The sequence below is a fragment of the Bacidia gigantensis genome, assembly GCF_019456465.1.
Source record: "Bacidia gigantensis strain McMullin 20006 chromosome Unknown contig_249, whole genome shotgun sequence".
Classification (NCBI taxonomy): domain Eukaryota; kingdom Fungi; phylum Ascomycota; class Lecanoromycetes; order Lecanorales; family Ramalinaceae; genus Bacidia; species Bacidia gigantensis.
In genome coordinates this window covers 1,040,417-1,063,655 of record NW_025408603.1, presented here as the reverse complement: position 1 = coordinate 1,063,655, position 23,239 = coordinate 1,040,417, and the positions used below count along the sequence as shown (strand labels likewise).

At 47.8% G+C, this 23,239-nt stretch overlaps 8 protein-coding genes across 8 annotated transcripts; 5 read left to right on the top strand and 3 right to left on the bottom strand.

Annotated features, from left to right (window-relative positions):
• Window positions 1-587: 587 nt before the first annotated feature.
• Window positions 588-2,348, top strand: KY384_006528 (uncharacterized protein; the record flags this gene model as incomplete). The annotated part of the gene is made up of 3 exons (XM_044815022.1): window positions 588-916; window positions 967-1,201; window positions 1,329-2,348. The coding sequence occupies 3 exons, from the start codon at window positions 588-590 to the stop codon at window positions 2,346-2,348; spliced, it is 1,584 nt and encodes a 527-aa protein (XP_044668122.1).
• Window positions 2,349-2,565: 217 nt separating this feature from the next.
• Window positions 2,566-4,147, top strand: KY384_006527 (uncharacterized protein; the record flags this gene model as incomplete). Its single annotated transcript, XM_044815021.1, has 4 exons — window positions 2,566-2,737; window positions 3,157-3,211; window positions 3,265-3,505; window positions 3,575-4,147. The coding sequence occupies 4 exons, from the start codon at window positions 2,566-2,568 to the stop codon at window positions 4,145-4,147; spliced, it is 1,041 nt and encodes a 346-aa protein (XP_044668121.1).
• A 405-nt stretch (window positions 4,148-4,552) lies between these two features.
• SSH4 (Rsp5p-dependent ubiquitination, sorting of cargo proteins at the multivesicular body) lies at window positions 4,553-6,326 on the top strand (the record flags this gene model as incomplete). The annotated part of the gene is made up of 3 exons (XM_044815020.1): window positions 4,553-4,934; window positions 4,998-5,303; window positions 5,359-6,326. 3 exons carry the CDS (start codon window positions 4,553-4,555, stop codon window positions 6,324-6,326), a joined length of 1,656 nt encoding a protein of 551 aa, XP_044668120.1.
• Window positions 6,327-6,912: 586 nt separating this feature from the next.
• Window positions 6,913-12,322, bottom strand: KY384_006525 (uncharacterized protein; the record flags this gene model as incomplete). Its single annotated transcript, XM_044815019.1, has 6 exons — window positions 6,913-8,496; window positions 8,710-8,796; window positions 9,357-9,763; window positions 9,813-11,277; window positions 11,333-11,988; window positions 12,145-12,322. 6 exons carry the CDS (start codon window positions 12,320-12,322, stop codon window positions 6,913-6,915), a joined length of 4,377 nt encoding a protein of 1,458 aa, XP_044668119.1.
• Window positions 12,323-12,380: 58 nt separating this feature from the next.
• On the bottom strand, window positions 12,381-14,035 carry KY384_006524 (uncharacterized protein; the record flags this gene model as incomplete). The annotated part of the gene is made up of 4 exons (XM_044815018.1): window positions 12,381-12,544; window positions 12,757-13,557; window positions 13,610-13,889; window positions 13,997-14,035. 4 exons carry the CDS (start codon window positions 14,033-14,035, stop codon window positions 12,381-12,383), a joined length of 1,284 nt encoding a protein of 427 aa, XP_044668118.1.
• Window positions 14,036-15,107: 1,072 nt separating this feature from the next.
• KY384_006523 (uncharacterized protein) lies at window positions 15,108-17,753 on the bottom strand (the record flags this gene model as incomplete). Its single annotated transcript, XM_044815017.1, has 2 exons — window positions 15,108-16,664; window positions 16,722-17,753. 2 exons carry the CDS (start codon window positions 17,751-17,753, stop codon window positions 15,108-15,110), a joined length of 2,589 nt encoding a protein of 862 aa, XP_044668117.1.
• Window positions 17,754-18,259: 506 nt separating this feature from the next.
• On the top strand, window positions 18,260-19,932 carry KY384_006522 (uncharacterized protein; the record flags this gene model as incomplete). Its single annotated transcript, XM_044815016.1, has 4 exons — window positions 18,260-18,262; window positions 18,312-18,755; window positions 18,810-19,003; window positions 19,053-19,932. The coding sequence occupies 4 exons, from the start codon at window positions 18,260-18,262 to the stop codon at window positions 19,930-19,932; spliced, it is 1,521 nt and encodes a 506-aa protein (XP_044668116.1).
• A 1,333-nt stretch (window positions 19,933-21,265) lies between these two features.
• Window positions 21,266-22,578, top strand: KY384_006521 (uncharacterized protein; the record flags this gene model as incomplete). Its single annotated transcript, XM_044815015.1, is given in 3 exon segments — window positions 21,266-21,534; window positions 21,551-22,228; window positions 22,353-22,578. 3 exon segments carry the CDS (start codon window positions 21,266-21,268, stop codon window positions 22,576-22,578), a joined length of 1,173 nt encoding a protein of 390 aa, XP_044668115.1.
• Window positions 22,579-23,239: the final 661 nt, after the last annotated feature.

Sequence of the window (23,239 nt, the reverse complement as noted above, 5' to 3'; positions counted from 1 at the left end):
CAAACTCTATGTCTTGGATGACGAAGCGGCGATCCTCTGTCATGTTTGGTATAAACTACCTACTGTCCAACCTCTGCTCCATCCCGCGACGCTCCAACACCACGTAATCAGAGCATCGATCCTGCCTCCACCTTGAACACTCGTTTCAGCTTCGTCCTTCTTTCTTACACGCTCGTTAATCTATATCGCCTTAGTCTCTCGTTTAATGCTGTCCTCATCGGAAGAAATTCATATCGATATCATACTGAAAGGATCTCAGTCAGTGAATAAAGCGCGACAATCCTGCAAGGCACCCGCATCTACGTCCATCTCTACTCACGTGAAGTGATACCAAGCCACAATCTGTTTTCGATCACACATCACCTCTCAGTAGACACCAGACACCACTTGACTTCCTCTCATCCGCTATGCCTCCAGTCATCACTGGAGCGACTCGTAAGAGCCACACTAAGTCTAGAAAAGGCTGCGCGACGTGCAAACGGCGGCATATTCGTTGTGATGAGAGCAAGCCTCAATGGTATTGAATCCCCCTATTCCCTGTGAAGGCCGTAGCTGATAGGAGCGTAGCAAGAACTGCATTAAGCACCATGTCCGGTACACATGCTGCTCCTGCAATTGGGATTTTGGAACTGACCCGCCATAGTTGCGATTTTGTGGATAGTGCAACCCCTGAGGAGTCGTCCCCGCCGCCGCGAGGTCCTAATCTACTCTCGAGTGCAGCCATAGAACGCGAATTGGAGACCTGGCGAACTACCGGTGTCTTCCCCTTTCCTGAAATGCATTTGCAATTTCCCCACCAGTTCCAAAATCTCTCCAGAGTGGAATTGCGGCTGATCCACCATCTTTGTACGATCTACCGCGAAATGAGGCTCGCCGATTTTGTAGGCTGTACTTTGTGGGTTCAGGATATCCCAAGGTAAGTCCTCATCCGTATAGTGACCGACTTAGTCACTGAAATTTGACAAGTTTTCTGGACGCTGCGTGTGGCTATAGCTTTGCGACGCACTCTATCTTAGCATTCTCTGCTACGCACATGGCTTGGATCACTAGATCGCCCGAGACGAACAATCTTGCTTACCATCATCGAGGTATTGCGCTAAAAGGCCTGCAAGAAGCCATTGGAAACTTCTCCGAGGACAATTCGGACGCTGCCCTTGCAGCTTCGATCTTGCTCTCGTGGCAAGCCTCTGATTGGTTCGTGGTATTAAACGTTCTCCGAAATCCGAGACTGACTGTACATTAGGGCAAGCTGGAAGTCTCTCATGTCTGGTATATCCACTGTGTGTTGCCCCCATGAAGCAGCATCTTTCCATGCTCATGCTTACTAGGTTCTTGGGTCTATGAATAATTGGAAGGAGCTCTCCAGATTTTCGTCCTTTATCGAGGACCGCCCGTCGTTCTTTTTTGCCGGCGCTACCTCAATCACTTATGATAACGAGTCGGTCTTTCTCGCGACAAATGCGCTGCAAGAATTATCTGCACGTCTGCAAAATGTTCATCCCGTTGCACATCACGTCCAAAACATTTTGGACTTTGCCTTTGACTTCCGGTCTTGGAGCTCCTCTATGCAGATTGAACAGCTGTTTGAAAAATTACGTCCGCTTCGCAGCTGGCTTTTCTGGTTGCCTGTCACTCTTGTAAAGAATAACGATATAAGTAGCCCGGCCATGGTCTTGCTTGCTCAGCTGCATACTTTGGCGATGGCAATTGATGCCGCACTTCCGGAACTTAGCGGTGCTGCCTTAGGAAGTTTGACTGGCCAGGCCACTGGACAAATCGATGTGAAACTTCGCTCAAAAGTGGCCGTCGTCACGCCTGGCGAAATGAACCCATCGGAGATCGACAACCTGATGAATTTTGCGCGACTCATGTCCGCCAGGAACCATCTACAAGACGCTGTTAGCCAAGATCCATCTCATCAAGGAGGCCAGCGTCAACAAAGTCCCTACAGCTTTCATCGCCTAAGTATTGGCTCTCAGCCCGGCACTCCAAGCTATCCACCACCGATCAGCCCAGCATTATCTACCACAGTACCAGTTTTGATGAACCCAAGTTTCGAAGACCTCAGTTGGCCTCCGTCCCCGTTCCTCCACTATTCAAACATGGGATCTCCGCGGAATTCGCAGCTGCTCGAAGGCTCGCCCGCGCCAAGCGATCACTCATTCGACAACAGATCACTTTCCGGTTTCAGTCATCAAGGAGACTCTCCAGCATACAGTCCTGCCGCTTATTCACCAGTCTTCTTACCGAACAATATGCCGGATGACGATGCATGGTCATTCGGAGACTCGCCAGGACTTACGGGAGGGTTTGTCTCATCCCTTGCGCATGACCCAGAGAAATTCTAACACATTGTGTAGTGAGACGAGCTATCCCGAAGTAACCTACCCCGAAGCAACGTACCCGCAGGTTTCCTCGTCAAATCAACATGCCTGGCTGAGCTGAGAAAGAAATTTTCCTATATCAGCTACATCTACAGGTCAATTGGCCCTACGCATATTTTTGTATTTCTACCGTTACATCTGCTTGGAATGCTAAAAGTACTGAGAACGACATGTGATGAAGATGAATGACATTGACGACTATTACGATTCTTTTTTAAGACCCTGTAGCAGGGCATCGTTCATCAACTCGGTGACCATTGAAGAAAAAGGTCATTTGGACAATGGGAAATGGAGTTTCGAAGGCAGAAGGAAGGCGATTGATTTAGCGTTTGCGAGAGCATTGCTGCAACCCGGTAAACGTTGCCTTAGATTGATAATGCTAATTTTAATGTAATCTGTTAATTCACAAGTGAGTCTGCCCAAAGTAGTTGCCACTCAGCTTCGAAACTTCTCGCCAGCAATAGAGGCACCCCCGGTTGCTCTGGTCAGATGATGGAGACGGCATGGTTGTCCTCATTTCAATTTACTGACTCTAGAACTAATTGCCGACGGACTTAACTCCGACGATTGCGCCTGACTGGGCACTCCAGAGTCCAGAATCATTTTGAATTTACATCCTTCTCACGCGGTTCCCAGGAGAATGTCAGCAGGATGGAACACTATCGAGTCTGATGCTGTGCGTGTGATATTGCAGCGAAGCTCAAGTCAGCAAGGCTAAACAAAGCATCGCAGGGTGTTTTCACATTTTTGCTGCATAATCTTGGGGTGAAAGATGTACAATTTGAGGAGCTTGTTGCGCTGGATGCCGACTTCCTGAAACAGCAGAGGTACTTTCGAGATCCTGCTTCTTGAGCTCATGACACTTGATGATCGTTGTCAGCCCTGTGTACGGTGTAATATTCCTCTTCAAATACCCTAAGGGTGAAAAACCTACCGACTCGCCTAAGGACGGCATTTTCGACTTTGAAGCTGCTGAAAATCTCTTTTTTGCTGCGCAGACCATACAGAATGCTTGCGGCACACAGGCACTACTTTCCGTCCTCCTCAACAAAGAGGGTCAAGTGGAGATTGGGACGCAGTTGAAAGAGTTCAAGGACTTCACGAACGCATTTCCCTCGGACGTGAGTAAAGTATCTTCCTTCCGATATGGAGATCCTTGAACGACATACTAACGGGAATCTATTTCGTAGCTGCGAGGCGAGGCTTTATCCAACTCCGAGCTCATTCGCGATGTTCACAATTCTTTCGCCCGAGCCTCACCTTTCGTGTCAGAGGATCAAAGACTGGCAACTGAGGAGGAGGATGTCTATCACTTTATTGCGTACACCCCCATCAATGGCACTCTCTACGAACTTGATGGGCTGCAACCCGCGCCGATATCACACGGCGCCTCTTCGTTCGACGAATTTCCAAGCAAGGTCATACCAGTCCTTCAGAGAAGAATCGAGCGTTATCCGCCCGGCGAGATCCACTTCAACCTGTTAGCAATGGTGAGAGATCTGCGCATTCGCGCACAAGAGATCGGCGACCAGGATGCGCTATACCAGGAGCGCCAGAAGCGGAATGCGTGGCATTGGGAAAATGCCCTGAGACGGCATAATTTTATTGGATTTATTGGGGAGACAATGAAAGGTGTAACCACGGCGAAGCTCAAGGATGGGGATGGCGCATACGAAAAATGGATTGAGGATGCAAAAGACAGGACGAAAATTAGGGTAGAGGAGAAGAGGAAGAGAGGTAGAGGCGAAGAGACGGTTGGATAGATGAATGGGATTTTCAAGCAAAGCTCGCCGGGTATATAGAGCCTTCAAAAGACCATATTTCTGATGGATAAGGTCCCGACTGGACTGGCTTACAATTGCTGTTATGTGTTATTAAAGCCTTTAAACGATCGAATGCGCATGATGACGGATTTGCGTGATGTGTGAGTCTGGATTATACAGAGATAACTTATTAGGATGCCTCGATGGCTGTGAGAGGAGCGCCAAGCCCTACCAACGCCACCTCAATTTAATAGTTCTACCGCTAGATCCGCGATTCAGCGACCAAGCCGCTCTCACTTGACTTCACTACCAAACCTTTCCTCACATACCATCAGCATCTCCCGCTTCTTCAATGAAACAGAGTTGCAACGAACCACCACCCATGACACGATAGCGTGATTAATCATGGCCCAAGCAGCCTTGGAACCCTCTCCAACCTTCACCACATCATACCTCCAGATCGACCCTTCCCCAACAGACCACCACTCTTCCTGGTTAGAACATCCTCCAGACGGTACTAATATTGTCATCAATATCAGTAGCAATGGGGGCTCGACCGGAAAGGGAATCCTCATTGGAATGCTCTCAGCTTTTGGCTCGGCCGCCTTCGTCGTCCTTATCTTTGCTATATTCTACTTCTTCAGGTATACCAGTCGGGGAAGGATCTTCTTAGATCGAATAGGGAGGCCGGGTGAATATGATGATGAACAAATGTTTGCAAAAGAAGAGGCGGACGCTTTGGACGAGATGGATGACATACAACGAGCGGAATATTTAAGAGCTAAAGGTACAATCCAAGTATTCCTCCAGGGCGGAACCCAAGAAACTTAATTGACGGTGGTCGCTCTAGCATTTGTCCAAGCGAATCCACCCGAGACTCTCCCAACAGACATCTCACTTTCTCAATTCCTTGCCATTCAAGAGAAGGGCGTTTCGGCCTGGGAATTCGAGCCCGAACTAGAGATCGCCAATTGCTTTGTTGAAGCGAGGACCGAAATCGAATTCTTCGACTCAGAATGCAGTGTACAGAGCAACCTGCCAATACCAAAGCAAAATGAAGTATATTACTGGGAGGCAAAAATGTACGATAAGCCTGAGTCTTCAACCGTGAACGTTGGAGTATCTACGAAGCCATACCCTCTCTTCAGACTACCAGGTATTTATCCTCGAGATTATACTGTTAAAGCAAATTAAAAGCTAATGATACTCAGGCTACCACAAATCTTCCATAGCCTATACTTCCCCTGGCGCCCGCCGCTACAATCAGCCCTTCAGACCTACCCCCTTCGGTCCCTCATACGTCCAAGGTGACGTGGTCGGCGTGGGCTACCGGCCTCGCACAGGGAGTATTTTTTTCACACGCAACGGCAAAAAACTCGACGACGTTGCGCACGGGCTCAAATCTCAAAATTTCTTTCCAACCGTTGGTGCTAATGGCCCATGCACCGTCCACGTCAATTTTGGCCAAAGCGGCTTTGTTTTCATTGAGGCGAATGTGAAAAAATGGGGCCTGGCTCCGATGACTGGTAGTTTAGCGCCTCCGCCGCCGTATGGGAGCGAGCAAGGCAGTATTTTGCTGGAGGCGGGTAGGGAAGCGAATGCGCAATGGGGCCAGAGCCATTACGAGCAGCCGGCTCCTCACAACCTCTATGGAAATATTGGACAAGGTCACGGCCGCTCGAGGAGTGGGCAGATCAGGATCGCGCCCCCTGTGAGCCCAGGACCCGAACGATCCCCAACTGAGATCTCGCTTGCGCAATTAGCACATATACCGTCAATTGAAGATGTAGGCGAGGGAACCAGTAGGAGCGCTGAACACTATTTCCATTCCTCGGAGGAAGGTGGTGCTGGCGGGCCTGGACTCGTGGAACGCTATTCCACTGAAGAGTTTGAGCAGCCGCCACCAGAGTACACGAGTCCAGCAGGGAGTTTGAGGGGTACGAGGAGATGGGACGGGAATAGAAGGGATGGGAATGAGTATGAGGGGGAGGATGATGAGTTCGATGAAGATAGAGAAGAAGAAGAAGAAGACGCGGAAGAAGATAGGGAGCATGCAAACGATGCAGATGATGAGGACGGATCAGGCGAGGACAGTGAATTGCTGAGGAGAAGAAGAACCAGGGATAGGGATAGCACGCCCATCCCAAGTTATGATGCTGCTGTCAGGAATGGGAGGTGATGAAGAGATACCACTCTTGAAAGGCGTTTCGAGGGAATCTGCGCAATTCGACTTTTTGGAGAGCTATGGTCGGTGATGGCGGCGTCTACGAATTGATGGGATGAACGATCTGGAAAAGGAAAATGTGGATCAGCAAGCGAAGCATGGGAGGCCTTGGGTTGGGGCGTCAGTGACGGACTTCGCTCAGGTTGGGTTGTCTGTGTCGATGTCACAACGCAGGTTTGCATGAGATGATTGTGTACGAATTTATGTAGTATATCAAGATCGACCGATCGAAGGTGGTTCTGATCATGAATACAAATCCTTCGAGTCAAGCGCTCTGTGGAAGGGAGACTGGGTCTAAACCCATACTCCCTCACAGGCAATTCTTTGCGCCTTCCTTGGAAAAAACGATACTATCCAAATAGATTTCAAAACTTTACATTGACAATGTAGTCTCATTTGCAATATCCTACAAAGCATGCAATCTCGCTCCGCCATGCCAGGCGCCAAACCAGCCCAGCGAAAGTCTACGTCGGTCGCCGGAAAAAGAGCCTCCCGTAATCATGAGCGTATAAAATCAAACCTACTGTCAGGAGGTCTCAAATCACAACCAAATGCTCGTCCCAGACTTACTGATTGCAAACGTACAGCCCAGCCGCGCTTCCCTCTCCTTCTCCTGAAGCTCCGCCAGTATCGTATCCCCAACTTCAGGCTCGTCTCTTAAGTTATCCTTGACGTGAATGATGATGACTTGAAGGCCTTCTAATGGCTTTCCGGAGACAGGAACAAGCTGCGGATCTTCGGGCTGTGGGAGAGGGGTTTCTTGGATGGAGTCTGGTACATCGACCTTTGAATTGGAATAGTCTGGGAGAGCGTGACTTTCGCCCGAGCTTTCGCTCAGTAAGTTTGGTGTGGCAATGTTCGCTGAATTAGAGCGCCTGCTCTTCCTGCGCATTTGTTGTGGTTTAGGTTTGCGGACAGAGACCGACGTTTCGTCTCCCGTATAGATGCCATTGCTTGCTCGCTTTCGCTTAAGCGGCGTGGATTCTCTGAATCCGTTTTTGTGAGCGTGAACCTTGCCCGCTAAGACTTGAAGCTCGGCAATGACGTGTCGCGGGGAGAGATGTCCAAAAAGCGTGTCGTCTGATTGTGATTCGTCGTATGAGCATTCGATCAGAATACCTTTGAGGAGACCGTTGGCTGCTTTCGGGGCTGCGTCAGTCCAAACTTGTGCTGTCCGCGGCGACAGCGACAGCGAGTCAGGCTCTACGTCCCCAAATATCAAGACTTCGTGTCCAGTGTGATCATCCCTGAGGAAGAATGCAGAGCTATCGATGACGCAAGGCTCCATAGCAAATGTATGATCTCTGCCATATTGAAGGCTGTTGGGGGTTGTGGCGCTAGCTGAAGCTCGCCGCGAAAAGGAATCGTTAAATTGCTCTAATGTGTGCCCGCTTCCACTCGCTCGTTTCCCATGATTGTGCATACATTTCCCATGACTGACGCTCCAACTCTTCACCGCCAGACCATCGCAAACTTCAATGTAGCCCCTACCTTCTCCTTCTCCTATCGCTAGATTTCCGCCCTCGGCGAGCCGCATATATGAGACAAGACCAACGCCGCCATCTTCGTCTGATAGGTTCGGCCATATGGTGTCGTTGAATATGTGAGTCTTGAAAGCATCGATGGTAGATGGTAATCCAGCCAAGCGCTTTGGCCTCGAGGTATGTTGGAACCCTGCTGTATTAATGACAAACCCAGAGATATGATCCAGATGAGGATGAGTTATGAGGTAAGTTGTTATAAGGTTGCGGACGAAATATGCCGCGTTGGCTTTGGCGGTCGCGTGTGGCAACTCAAAATCAGTAAATGGCCCTGATGAAAGGACCAGTTGAGACTCAGAGCCATCCCCCGAAGTGGTGCTGTTCACCGCACTGCCATTGGCATCTGCAATTGACATAGCACGTTCATCTGGGGGCGGTGGCGAGAAAACAGAAGGAGACAAGACATTGTTGGGGTGTGAGGGTCTGCGGATCGCATTGGGCAGGTCGTGGTGGATGATTTTCGTGACTGCGGCGAGGTGGGCCCCAGCGTCGACAGCGAGGACCGATCCTTTTGCCCAGTTTGTGGCGGTAGATCTGACAAGTAGACCGGTCACATTGTCCTCAATAGGTCCGCCCCCGCCGCCCTAGATCAACCCATGTCAGCGCACGTAGCCGAGACAGAAACAAAGCAATGCCGGAACGCTGCATGATCCCAACAAAGTTGAAACGAGAGGCAAGAAGCACATCAGACATTGACAGCGATAACTTCAGGCTTCCTTTCGCAATTCCTTCAGATGACTTGATACTCTCAATCATGAACGCAGCGAGCCGCTTTGTAGCTGCTAATGAGTACTGACCAGCACGATGATCTGAAATGCTGGTGGCTTCGGTGGCTTGTCACCACCAGCATTCACTGCCTCTGCACCATCAGGTCGCATCGACTCCTACTTCCCCTCATCAACTTGTTCTGTGGTCCTCGAATCGAGCTCCCTTCCGAGCTGCTCGATTGCCTCAGGCCCACGTTCCTGTCTCGGCAGGGTTAAGGCGGCTACCCGTAAAGAGAATCGTCCGCGCTCCTTGCCAATGACTTCTGACTTCGCAGAACACCGATATGTTAACGATCGGATTCACCTTTCCGAGCTGATCGTAGAGAGGATGGCGCCCTCGGGATGCAGGTTTCCGAGGTGGGATCGTGGGGCTGCTTCCAAGTAGCGCCTCGAGGCGGAGATTGGAAACACTGAGGTATTCACAGAAGAGAGTGCTACGGAGATGAATGAATCACATGCTGTCCCCAGAAAGAGCTGCAGATCTGCATTGGTCCGGTGGAAGGCAAGGAAGGGTCACTAAACAATAGATCTGCGGTGTAGGGTTGTAAATAAAGTGTCATGCAAGTAAGCATACCAGGTATTACGTAATTCACTAGCCAAAAAAACCCAGCGAATACCAGCACATCGAAGGCTGAGTTAGAATATGCATACCAAGGTCGATCGCTTTAACCCCAAACCAGCCGTTTGATTGAGTGCGTCCATTGTTCCACGTAGCCTGTGCCCTTCCTCGCCTCCTCGAGGGAAACTATGTCTTTGTCTTGCGCAGCTAAGTCCACTATACTGTTGCCGTCTTCTACGGCAGCTCTTCGAACCTCTTCGCATACGTTGTCCACCGTCTGCTTTTCCGTGGGACCATGCGACTCTTCTATACTGCTGCCCAAGCTTGATTGGGAGGGAAGCGCCTTGAAAGCGAGTATTTTCTCGTTTGGCACCTTCTCAGCCCTAGCCTTTTCAGACTTTGCGGCTTCCCTGTCTACTTCAGGACCAAGGGGACTTGCTTCGATTCCGACAGACGTGCTAAGTGATCTCGTGTTGATTCTTGCTATATCGTCTTTGCCAGGTTGATATCTGACAACAAAGCCAACTGAAAGTTTCTAATTAGTCCTGGACGAGATTTCTGCCTTGGGCCTTACCATTTCTTGCCTCTTCGCATTGACTCGGCGTCAATGTCGACGTAATGTAGGTCCCTTTGTAAATTCCATTGATGCTTCGCAGCTTGACTCTTTCAAAAGAGAAAACTTTTTCATTTGTCCAGTCAAAGCATACCTTGTACATCGCTGCATTAGTCAATAATAGCACAGTTTCCTCTAGAGGAACGGATTTGATTCTGTCTGGTTCTCCTGGGCTCAATAGCGTCCAGCCGCCAATTAAATCCTCGTTAGGATCTGCTATCACCACTTTCGATGATGCGTTGACTGCGTTGTCTCGCACTGTCTGCATTGACATACCCGGATCTGAGGTCATCAACTTCTCTTCAAAATCTTGGAACACCCGCTCGTTCACGTTGCCCAGGAGGTAATCAATTGCAGCTTGTGAGAAGTAGTCGTTGAAAATGTTATTGTAGTATCGAGAGAGCGTAAGAACCAAATCATTGATTGCTCCTCGGTAATTGCGCCGCCTTGTTCGAGTAAAGTCGCCTTTCAAAGCCGCCGTGGATGAGTATTGCTTCGAGATCGCATCTCCGTTGTCGGCCCACAAAGAGTTGAACCACTGCGTAGAGGTATCAGTCCTCAGATTGACATCTACACCTTCTTCCTTCAGGGCATCTTCAAGAGCTCGCTGACCAAAAGCGGATTGGACGACATTGGATCTGTCCAAACAGTCCATGCAGTTGGTCCTGATGATTCCCTGCTGCCGTGAAGGCAAGATTCCTTTCATTTCGACTGTTTGGCCAAAAGCTTTCAGTGTTTTCGAGAGGGTGTCCATTAAGATGCTAACGTTTTGGAATTGCATCCCGCGACACTCCCTATGAAAATCGAACCACTCAAAGCCGATGTTACTCTGTTCTGAGCCCGTCTTACTGTTGAGCTCTGATGTAAAAGTTTCGTATCTTTCACCAATGGCTCTTTCTCCACCCGTTCGATCTACGAGCGATACTATTTGAATAGTGCCATACCTTCTATTCAAACTAGCAAAGTGCCGCTTGAACGCTGTTCGATTCATATCCTCCGATTGCTGTAGTATTGGCACAGGTTTGAATGAGTAAGGCGATTGAGAAAAGAAAAGTGGAATAGACCCGCGGATTTGAGTTAACGAATACATTTTCTCATTCCGAGCCCAAGAAGCCTTTGATAAAATTTGCTCTGTCTCGACGCTGTTTGCCGTATGACCTTCATTATCCACGCCCCTCCGAAGGTAGCGAAGGCCGGGACGATGTATTGATCTACGAGAAATAAGTGTAAGAAGGAAATCGGTATCCTCCAAGATCGACGAGTCACTAGACGAGGCTTGAATTTTTGGGACTGTCTCTACTGAGTCATCCTGCGTTTTAGTCAAGCGAAACCCACGTTGTCCAACGAAACCTTGCATAAGCGGCAATACGAACGAATGGTGCTGTCCACTCACGAAAGGCTCGATCAAATGTCGATTCCAGAAGAACTAGACTTTCCTGTCAATGAAAACTCTGTAAAGTACAAAATGACGAAAGGCTTACGGTAGGATCGACAGATTTATAAAGCGGAGTCTCAGACTCTTTTGAGTATGTCTGAGTACCTACTCGGCGGGTGATGTCAATATCGTAGGAGAAAAAAAGGTTGCCAGAGGACAGCAGCAGGTTTGTGGTTCGCAATAATTTAGGAAGAAGGCTTGACGTGTGGTCTGTGTTTGATGGAGCCGACACGCTACTTTTACTGCTTAGGTATTTTGAGGCACTAGAGACCTGGGCGGCGTCATCAGAGTTCCCTGAAGTGTATCCATGCTCGTCTGCCTCAGTGTTGTTGTCAGGGGCATCTTTTCCCTCTTGACTCATACCCTGTACCCTTCTCCTTTCTAGTGCCCAGCCGTTCTTAGAAAACCACCTCTCAGTAAATCGTCCATAGGCCCCTTTTCTACTCAAAACATCTTCCGCAACATATTTGCCTCCCCACGATGCGAACCCTAGTCCCTGGCCTCGTGGGAAACCAGGAATCGCCCAAGTCCCATGTCGTTCTTCCACGCTACTATTGGTAGCTGGAATTCCCTTCTCATGTACATTTTCGCCGTCAGAATCATCGCTCTCCGAATCGCTTGTAGACTCTTCTCTCAAGGTTTCTTGTGTTTGCTTGATCGCATTTGTAGCCTCAATTTGCGAAGAGAGAGGGATGATAGCGACTTTTGTGGTGACATATACAGGAGACCCTCTGATCTGGGCAACATGTTGTCGGCCCGATATTGCAATCAGGTGGGAAAATGGCGCTACTACAAGGATACCTTGGTCACACTGAAGTCAGGCTTCGTTGAAGCGTCTCGAGTGGGTAGATACGGTACCAACAATGCCGTAGCATTCGAAAGACACGTCATCTTCAGGCACAATTGTAGCAATTGGTTTTGCTCTGTGTGATTTGTAATCAAGAAGCAGAGAATGCTTCTCCTTCGAATGGACTCCGGAGATTACTAGTCCTTCGGGCGCTGCAAAAACAATGGCCTTCCGAACGAGATAAGGCATCACTGAAGAGACGTATCAACCTATCATCGTTAGGATGATTTCAAATCTCATCAAAACGTCAAGGGTTTGAAGTAGTAGGGTGCTCACGGACCAACGTCAACTTTTGTTGCGCAAATTTTTTCGAAGGGATATGCAGGTGCATGACGCAATGTTTACAGTCAAAGGCCGCTAGGCAAGATGGTTTCCTTTCGTAGTGGGCAAGACATTTGTTCACATCTAGACCTGTACTCCGAGTTTATATATACATAGGCGCATGATGGTTCGTTATCCCCTGAACAACGCGTTGAATGTCCCAACTTTGATACTCATTCACCTCACAATTGTAATCCCGAGAACGCTGGGAGGTGATGCCACCCTGTGACCTCACTATACATCTTGAACGCCATCTTGAACGCCATCTTTTCCAAGAAGAAAATGCCAAGTTTATCATCGACTTTCAACCTTCAGCGGCCGCCCATCGTCGTAATCTTCTTCGGTCTTCGAATGACGGTGATCCTCATCGCTTTCCCCTGCTAATTCTTCAAGATTCATACCCACGTCCTGTTCTTCGCTTCTACGCATGAGACGACCGCGTTCGTCGAGTCTGCCGTAGCCAGCACTGCCTAGACTCCATCTCCCGTCTTCATGACTTCTCCTTACCTGCATGCTATGGCGGGTCTGAAGTCCAGTGATACCATCCGTTGGGACACCGTTCGATACGTGACCATTGAGGAGCTTGGCGCCATCCGGGTCTCCTCTAGAGAGGTTGAGTAGATATACACCGTTGAAGATTACCAGAAAGCCACAGAGTAAAGATATCGTGTTCACGGGATCTGTGGTGTTGAATCCACGGAATAGGATGAATGAGGCGCAGAGAGTGGCGGTGGTGAAGGTGACATAATATAGAGGATTGACTCTGATTTTAGTTAGCATGACTTTGACCAAATTTTGTGAGCGTCTGTACATGGATGTGGAAAATTGACTCAATGCTTTATTGAAATAGTTCATTTGTGTCAAAATGCACGCTATCGTGACGATGGCGAAGGCGTATGTTGAAGGATGATCAAATTGGTTGTTACCATTCAACGTAAGTTTCAAGGCGATCCCGAAAGCCTTCACGGACATGACAGATACAGAGCCAACGGTGGAACATATCGAAATGTATATTAAAGGATTTTTCTTTCCGTAGCGTGGAGCAACTCTGTAGATCATTACAATCGCAAAGATAGCGACCGCTATACAATATAGCAGGAAGCCTGGCGAAAATAGTGAGTTCACTGTTTGGATATCGAGTGTTAATGTACGCACCTGGATGTATAGCATATTGTAGAATCTCATCGACAGTTTTGATTTCCTTGTCTGGTGGAGCATGCAACACGATTATGACGGAACCTACCAGGCTGGCAGCGCAGCCCAATTTGCCTAATGTGCCCAATATTTCGTCCAGGAAATATGCTCCCAGCACTGCACCGATCAAAACGCTGAGGGCCCCTAACGGTGTGACCAGTATAGCCGGCGCAAAAGCGTATGCAGCAAAGTTGGCAATCTCTCCCACGACCATCGTTATTATGCCCCCCACCAAACGGGGCTCCTCAAGTATGCAAATCCTTCCCCTTCAAAGCCGTGCCGTTGACCAGCATCTAACAGACCCTTCTTAGTAATAACAAAACTTGTGCCAATAGCCATAGTTGACACTATAGCAAGCGCCAGGCCCACATATTTATCCTCCACCATTTTGCGGCTCAGGAGGTGGCCAGGTGGAGTAGGTCAAAGGCACTCGAAGAGGACCCAGAGGGCGTCCTCTTGTGCTGCGGCGCCAGTACAACGTAGCTCCTATGCTTTTCTGCAAACAACCGGAAGATCAAGCATTCTAGGCGCATATACGACGAAGAGATCTGTTGAGTTGCAGGTGAGTGTCGAAATGTCGCAGCCAGGGGGAGCGATCTCTTGCTCAGATGGAGGTCGTTGGTTCGCTAGTGCTCAAGGAGCGCTACAGCTGTTGAGACTTACTGGAGGGACGCTTGGCTGAAGATTGATTATCTATGTTTGCCTGCTAGGATTGACAGCTTGAATTGCAAAGAATGGGAATTCCATGGAGAAGAAGCGACACAGACGCGCCCAGCAACTATTTTCGGATTAGGTTGGGACGGGCTCTTGCCGGTCCCTGGCAGAGAACTTTAAATTCAATACATTCAGATTTACAATACACTTGGCGCGAGATTACAAAGCAGGATTAAACTTAGGTCTTGTATGGTGTACTCTGCATATGCTATTCAGCGCAGATGATGCTTTCTAAACAATGTATAGTATTGACGCCATAGCAGTTCTCAAATTGATTGCTGAAAGACTGGCACATCAATCGACCAGGACTTCGATTGGCAACAAGTCGTTCGTTCTGCGGAATTTGCAGTATTCATAGACCTCGACTTGGGGGGTATCATGCGTAGTAAGAAAATAGATAAAAGGCTAGGGGAAGAAAGGGGGGGACCTGCTGTTGAATATTAGCGAATGCTCAGAACCTACCATGATTTTTTGAGATTGCATTGAACCCCAGAAAGTCGATGAATTTCGACACACGATGATTGGGGACGTGTTCGAGGTTTCGGAGTTGCCGTTCACTTGACCGGAGTCAGTAGTCTACTTGTAGCGACATCCGGTCTATTTGATTATCAAGCGAGTCCTGCTGGCGGGGTATGCCACAAAATTAAAGACAAAACCGCCAGAGCAAGCAATGTGGCGACTGATGTCTGATCAATCCTCAAGAAGAGCGGACCCGTTTCGCATCTGAACAATGATCAGTGATTGATCACATGATATGACCGGTTTTTTGTAAAGAACGATTCTCACCTTGAACTAAATCATTTACTGCGAAATCCACTGCATCCTTGCTTCGACGTCGTTTTAGCGAGCCAGGACTAGGACTTGGCTCACGCTCGGCAATATGCTGAGGCTCAAGGTCGTCGTGTCTATTCAAATCCTCTTGCGTATGACTGCCATCCTCTTGCGTATGACTGCCATCCTCTTGCGAAGCTTCTTGGGCTGTCTCTGGTAGGGGTTCGGCTATGTTTGAGGTGTGAATGGATTTACTCGGGGTATGATAATCCACTGTGTCTTCTGTTCTGTTTTGATGGTCCTCCGCTGAGGAGAAAGCAGTGCTGTCCCCCTTCAATCCTGCAAGACTAGTTTCATTCTTTATTTCCCTCGCTTGTTCGGTCGAATATATTTCATCAGGGTCTTCAATTTCATCAAGAGGAAAAGCTCCGTCTTCGGCAACAGTTGAAGATGCCACATCCGCTTCGCTGTCTGGCCTCCTCGAAAAATCTGTCGGATCATGAACCGATGTTGGTGCTTGTTGGATTTTGTCAGAGCTTTCAGAAGCCAAAATGTCGGCCTCCGCGTTCGCATCTATTTCATTGTTTACCTCTTTCAGGATCGAGTTTAACGACTTAATCCCGTGTACTGCGTCAGTATCGTTAGTGGAAACACCATTGTCAGCGAATAAATCATCTTGAGTTTCTTCAACTTTGAGGAATTCAATTTGCCTAAAATCCTCTGGATGCTTATTTTCGTCTTCGTTAACGACGGCTCCAGTGCTTTGATCGCCATCCGCATGTAGGCCATCTGATGACAATTTGGTCCCATTTGGATACATTGTGTCGAATTTTGTTGAAGGCTCAGAAGATACTTCTAGCAAAAATTCCTTGGCACTCATGCTATCCTCACCTTTCAGGGTGGAGGAATCAGCAGACGAATCCGGACTCTCATTCCCGTTATCATTATCATCAGCATGATCGATAACTTCATCCGCCAAGTCGTAGTCGTCTTCCTCATACAAGTCATCTTTGTCGAGGGAATTGAATGCTTGTGCGTCTCCACTTTCAAATTTTGATGGCTGCACAGATGTCTCCGCGTAGTCTTCGTCTTGGCGTTCCTGCAGCCTCGAGGATACATCTCGTTGGTTTTCGCGGTCGAGTGTGGAGTCAACAGTGCCTTCGACATCTTTGTCAGTCGACCCTTGGCCTTCCTTAAGGACATTTTGAGCCTTTGTATCTTGTAAGTTTATGGTCTGAGGGTTTGAAACCTCATCTTGAATGGCGTTATTGGCATTTTCCAATGCAACTTCGTCTTTACCGTCATGGTATGCCTCGGTCTCTGCTAAAGTTATCTTATCAACCACCTGAACAGCAGAATAACCTTTGCCTTCATTTGCTTCGTTACACAACTGTTGCCACCGACGTGAGAAGTTCGGCCTTGTATACAGGTGGACGCACAAAGGCGGTGGATCAATGCCATCATTTCTATGTAATTGAGTGAATGTAGCGAGCAGCGATGCAAATGTCAGACTCGGATTTATTACGGTTGACTTGAAACAATCAGCAATTGCGTATCAGGCGTGGGATGTGAGGAAGTGCTTGCTTACCTCACTGAACTTTAAGTCAAGGCCGTCTACAGACATCTCCAATTCATCGTCCTCGCCAATGTTATCTTTGAGGACCTTTCTGCATGCGTGAAGCATCACCTCAATTGCTTCGTAGAAAAGAGTTTGGTCGCCAAGAAGGAAGGTACGTGTATTCTCCCGGTCTTGGTGCCTTGGCTCGAAAAGATAAATCTCGTCCTCTTCATCTTGATAATAGATATAGATCGGGTGAAGAAATTCAAGCTCTTTGTCTTCAAAGAGTTCATCCTGAATGAGGTCAAGTGTTGAATTCTGAGCGATTGCTTCTTCCCTGTGATCACGGCCAACAAATTCATGATTCTCTTGACCTGCACCATCGTCATAGTTCGGCTCCGGAACATCCTCTTGCTTCACAGTAGGAACACTGGCCGCTTCCTCATCCAGTGTGTCTGAGGGGGTAGCCTCTCTGTCAGGGTCTATCGCAGAATTCTCCGGATCACCTTCATTAACATTATGATGCGACTCTTGTTCAGCATTGCTCGAGGTTTCTTGATCGACATGGGAACTGGCATTGCCCGGTCGTGTGTCTTCATCCACATGCTCTAGTACTTCATCCGTATCGTTTCTTTCATACTGTTCCACTATGTCACCTTGCATTTGCAAGGTCAAATCCTGGTCATCATGGTTTTCTTCGTTTCCTTCAAGATCATCTTCAATAACGTCTTCGTTTGGGACAACAATTTCAGTTTCTGCATCCTGAATGACTTCGTCATGTACAGAATCGGCTTCAGAAGTCCGCTCCGCGTACGCGTCGTCTTCCATCAGGGTATCTGTACCACCACTTCCAAATATGATAGACCTTGGTAGTTCAGGCGGTCTGTCGAGCTCCTCTTGCATTTCTTGATCAGGTTCGGGCTGTGGCTGAAGCCTGTCATTCGCAAATTCAAGGTCTATGTCTATGTCCTCTTCTCGATCGAAATCGCGATCGAACTCGCTGGTCTCCATCGCGTCTTCAGTACCAGAGGGAAGTTCCGCAAGGTTTTGGAATGCCATCATCTTGATCTGAGGATTCTCAAGTTATGAGTTCTGGTTTGCATTTTACTTCTGTTCTTGTAGGAGAGAGGACTTGAGATTAAGAAAGTGGAGCAACATAAGAAGAAAGTAAGAGATGACTAGTCAGTTCCGGAAGGGCGGGAGGTGTCATACGAGGTCGAATTTTTGGTGATGTACTGATCACATACAAGTAATTAACACAACACATCGATAACGGAATGTGAGGAGTTGAAGGGTCATAAAGGAAAGAAGGTGGATTCAGACGGGGGTTCTTTAAACTCCCTCCGCAGAGTAGCGTGATGCCTGTCATAGCCGCACTAGGTCTAGCTTTAGCGGTAATATGATTACAGCTAATTTTATGTATCAAAAAACAAGTGACCACGACACGCGATGAATAGCCAACGTCGGGATAGGTATCTTAGGTGATGTAATCTCTCCTCTACCGCTGGGTCGCGCTTTTCCATGTACTAAGAGTCTCATACCCGACAACTCCTCCGTAGACCCTGAGAATGGTAAGCCTATCAAATTTAATGTCACTAAGCCTTTGCTGAAGCGTCGTAGGTGGTGCTTGCCGCTTCCATATGTACTCGTGGAGGGAAAGCGGTGCTGTCGAGACATTTCAGAGAAGTCGCACGCTCCAGAATTGAGGGTCTACTGGCATCGTTTCCCAAATTAGCGGATTCCGGAACGCAGCACACAACTGTCGAACAAGATAATGTTCGCTATGTGTATCAACCTCTCGATGAATTATACATGGTCCTCATCACCAATCGACAGTCAAATATTCTCCAGGATATTGACTCTTTACACCTTTTTGCTCAGGTAGTTAGCAGCATCTGCAAGAGCTTAGATGAAAGGGAAATCCTTCGCAACGCGTACGAGCTACTGAGTGCATTTGACGAGGTTATAAGCCTTGGATACCGGGAAAACCTTTCCCTTACTCAAATCAAAAACTTCTTAGACATGGAAAGTAATGAGGAGAGGATACAGGAAATCATTTCCAGGGTACAGATAGCCAGGCAAATCGGCAGAGTCTATTACAGTGCTGATGCGTCGTAGAATAAAGAGCTTGAAGCGACCGAGGAGAGGAAAAGAAAGGCTAAACAACTAGAGCTTCAACGCAAAGAGATGTCCCGTAGTGGGAAAGGAGCCGTACCGCGAGCACCCTCATATCCTACTTATACTCCACCAACCCGTACCCCAACCCACAGCACATACGACAGCTATGAGGCCGAGAAGAGCAAGTCTTTTAAGTGAGTCCGTTGTCGTTATTCAGCAGCCTGTTTATTGACGGACTAGCAGAACAGCTGTATCAAAAGGCAAAGGTATGCAGCTGGGTAAGAAGTCCAAAACCACAGATATGTTTGAGCGCGTCAAGGGTGATCTCGGTGCTTCCGCGGAGGATAATGCACCTCTCGTTCCAGCTCAGCAGTCTACCACGAGCGAAAAGGCAGCAGTCGGGCGTACGTCAGCATCTACTGACCGCGACGCGATTCAAGTCATTATAGGAGAAGCTATATCGGCGAAATTCGACAAGGAAGGCGCAATGAGTTCTTTCAACGTCAAGGGTGATTTAACGCTTCGTATTTCTGATTCTTCACTCGCGAAAGTCAAATTAGCGCTTGTCGCAAATCCGACGCACAATGCTCAATTTAAGACTCACCCAAAGGTAGACAGAAGTCAGTTTGCTTCCTCCAAAAATATTCAACTTAAGGACCAATCAACTGGTTTTCCCTCAGATACTCCCGTCGGTGTCTTGCGCTGGAGTGCTTCTGCTCCTGTGGGAGCCGATGCTTCGAGCTTCGCACCGATCACATTCAATGTATGGATTCAGAAGGGTTCAGATGACAACTACAGCATTACGATAGATTATGAGCTCAACGGATCTGATGCACTACGCGATGTCGTGATGACGATACCTTACCGCACAAGTGAACCCGCGGTCTCAAGCTTCGATGCAATATATGAAGTTTCCGGGGATTCTCTCGAGTGGACGGTAGGAAATGTCGACGAAGCAAATTCTAACGGATCATTCGAATTTGAAGCCCAAGCAGAAGATGAAGGGGAGTTCTTTCCTATCAACGTGCAATTCTCCAAGAGCAAACCCTTTGTGGACGTTGATGTAGGACTGCCCCAACTTCCCCATTTCTATTCTTCTATGATTTCACTTAAAACAGGCTAATATTCAACCGTCAGGTCACTTCGGTTTCGTTGGTGGAAATGGATCAGCAGTTATCTTTCGCCAAGGATGTAAAGTCTGTAGCTGATAAGTATATGATAGACCCTGGACTGTGAGAAAAAGTAATGGATTTGAACCTCCAGGCCCAAAAGCTCGCTAGACCATATCAATGATACTGCCAGCTTCTTCTAATGCCTTCCAATTGCCGAGTTGCCAAATGATGTAGCATCTTGAAATGTTTCGTTATTTGATAGTGCCGTGCGCTTTGAACCTTCACCAAACTCATCGTCCAAACGACACCCAACACAGTCCACAATTTGCTCCATCACAGCGCGTATGATGAGCTCTAAGCATTGCTTCTGCCTACAACGTCAGAATGGCCAGGCCTGTAGCCGAGAAAGTATTACAACCAGCCCTCAATGCCGAACATCTTGCCTACTGTCCAACCATGGATTTAATAGCGGTAGCCACTATCGACGAGCGCGTGCATGTCTTCAGACTCAACGGGCAAGAAGTCTTCAGTGTGCAAGACCGCCAGCGTGACAGTAAAGTTGCAAGAATTGCTTGGAAGCCAAATGGTATCTCTGATTGCATGCCATTTTTGGATAGCCTAGTGTGCCCTACTGACGAGCTTCCATTCCGCAGGGCAATCCCTTGCCGTTGCCTTTGATAATCGAGCACTATATCTGACGAATTCGCGCACTGGCAAGGCTGTGCATCGTATCGACTGCTCAAAGTATTCCAGTTCAAAAATATGCTACCTTGGCTGGAGCGTCAACTCTGTGAACAAAAGCTCATCGAAGGCATCGGATAGCCATCTGGATGAATCCAAATCAGCAAATTCCACCAGTGCCCCACCTAATTTGCCTCAGGAACTTGCCTTTTTAGAAGTAGAAAGGGTTCTGCTAAAACTAAGTCCACTGTCTTCAGGAGGTATCGAGTGAGCATGCCATGTAGACGAAGGGCCACAAAAGCTGAAGATTCTAGGGATGATATCTTCAGTTCACGAGCATCCCTGGACACGATTTTCCGACCGTTGACCAAGGACTCTAGAAATTCAGCAGATATTCTGTGGTTAGGCTTTGAGGACGGAACTGTGCATCTGAGTATTTACGACTTCTTTCCTATCGGAATGTTTCAGCTCCAAAATGTTTTCTTGAATCCTATCACATGTCGACCTCTCATGCATTCCTATCATCCGTTCTCCACAACCCAGTCAGTACTGGTGTCTACGTCTGATGGACATGATGATGCGATCAGTCTTGTTTGCATGGACCTACGACTCCTTTCCAATGCAGGGAGTTATCTCTTGAATCTCGCTTCTAAATCTACGCAAATGCAAAACCTACTACGTTACATCCGCCAGGTCCAGGAACAGCTGTACGATGACTTCAGAGCGGCGCTAGAGCTACCTAGCAAGTTTATCACAAATATAGAAGAGACTCTACGCGAAAAAGGGGACTGGAACTGGACTCAGGCTGCATATCATCTGGTTGTGACTGGTCACTGCCCAGATGACGTTAAGGAATGGCTAGTCGATCAATTAGGTGACCGCGTGAGTGATTTTGTGAATTTCCTTCTGCAGAACCAACTGACAGGCGAGGCGTTAGGGACATAAAAGGTGGGAGAAAGCTCTCGTGACGGGCTATGAAAGTATTAGGCGTCTATCACACGAGCACCTGTTGCCAGCGCTAGAACGATTTGTTGTACTTGCGAGTCACCTTCGAGGATTGTCAAGATTTCAGGTCTCGAATCGCCATCTAGATTTGTCTACTCAGGATTTGGACAATGTCATCGACACTTTAAGCTGCTTACAACTCATTGCGCATCAATTGCTGATTGACTGTGGAATTGAGTTGCGACAGTTTCATGCCTTTTCTACCTGGCTTCGGCAGGAAATTGATGCCCAAGCTTCTGAAACCAACATTTCTGATGACCATGAGACGAATCTCAATATTGATTATACAAATACACTGAAATATATTCAAGGACCTATGAAGCATAGCCGTCTCCTTGCATACTTGCGGATTTACGATGTGTCAGATGGAATAGAGTATTGGGATCTGGAAGCTGAGGGTGGATCACTATTCAAACTATACCAAGACAAAACGAAAAAAAAGGATGACAGATCCAAACAGACAAAGCAACTGCCACGCCTTGATGCCCTAGTGAGTCACCTAGATCAGCAATGCGGCAAATTATACAGCAGTATTGCAGAGACACAACGAAGGAACACCCGACTTGGCCGCCCTTGTCTTCTTACAAAAGGTCCCGCAAACATTGTAGACATGAGGATGCTGTGCGAAGTGAGCACCAGGGTACAAGTGCTGTCGCTCATTGACTAACTTATTTAGAGCGCGCAAAGGACTGACAGCTGTGTTCAATATGTACTCATTGCTAATTCAATGCATAGTGAGTGAAAGCGATCCTACTGGGGAAGGTAGTAAAACTAAACCTTTAGAAATCGAATTGTATCGAGTTATGATTAGTATTGAGCACGGAATGAGCACTATCGAGGGCGTCGAATCAGCCCTAATCGACCTTGGAGATTGGCATTTGCGCGACAGCCGATTTTTAGATGACAGAGAAATGATAGTCGCTATCTCACGTCTTGGTAAAGTAACATGGAGATTGGACAAACCGCAATGAGATCTAATTGCATGATAGATAACTCCCGGCTTTTGACATTCAGATATACCGAAGACGTCCAATTCCGTAAAAGTCGGCTGAACGAAGTGACAGCATCGGTAAACACGGTCATCGCGCTTGATTTTTCTGTTATGGAAAGGCTTGAAGAGCATACATGGATTGAGCTTCCTGGAGGCGTTTCCTGGACACCACAGAAGGTTGAAGTCAGTGGCAGGAAAGGGCGACGAGCAGCCTGTGTAGTAGCACAAGATAACTTTCATTATCGTGTGTACGACTTCGATAGCTCCAATGAAAAGGGGTCGCCTGTCAATATGACGCCAGATGTCAAGGGATGATTAAAGACTACATGCAGGGAGAAGCCATCAACACTGGGCAATATTGTGGGGAAGGGCAGCACATGGAGTCGATTCGTAGCCGCTTCATAGACTCGAAGCTCTCAAGCTTTCAAGGTTGAGATGCTCTATCCGAAGAAAATCACATCCAAATAGCTCTCAGCGTTGGATAATTGCTAAGCATCTATCGCTGGAAGAGACGTAAAACGCAGAGGGCATAGCAATGCACAGCCTTGCACCAATATGAAACTTCAGCAACGTCAAAATTAGTGATTGTATGGATCGAAATGAGTCTCTGATTGTATAAGTGTGGGTTGTGTAGTTGTTTG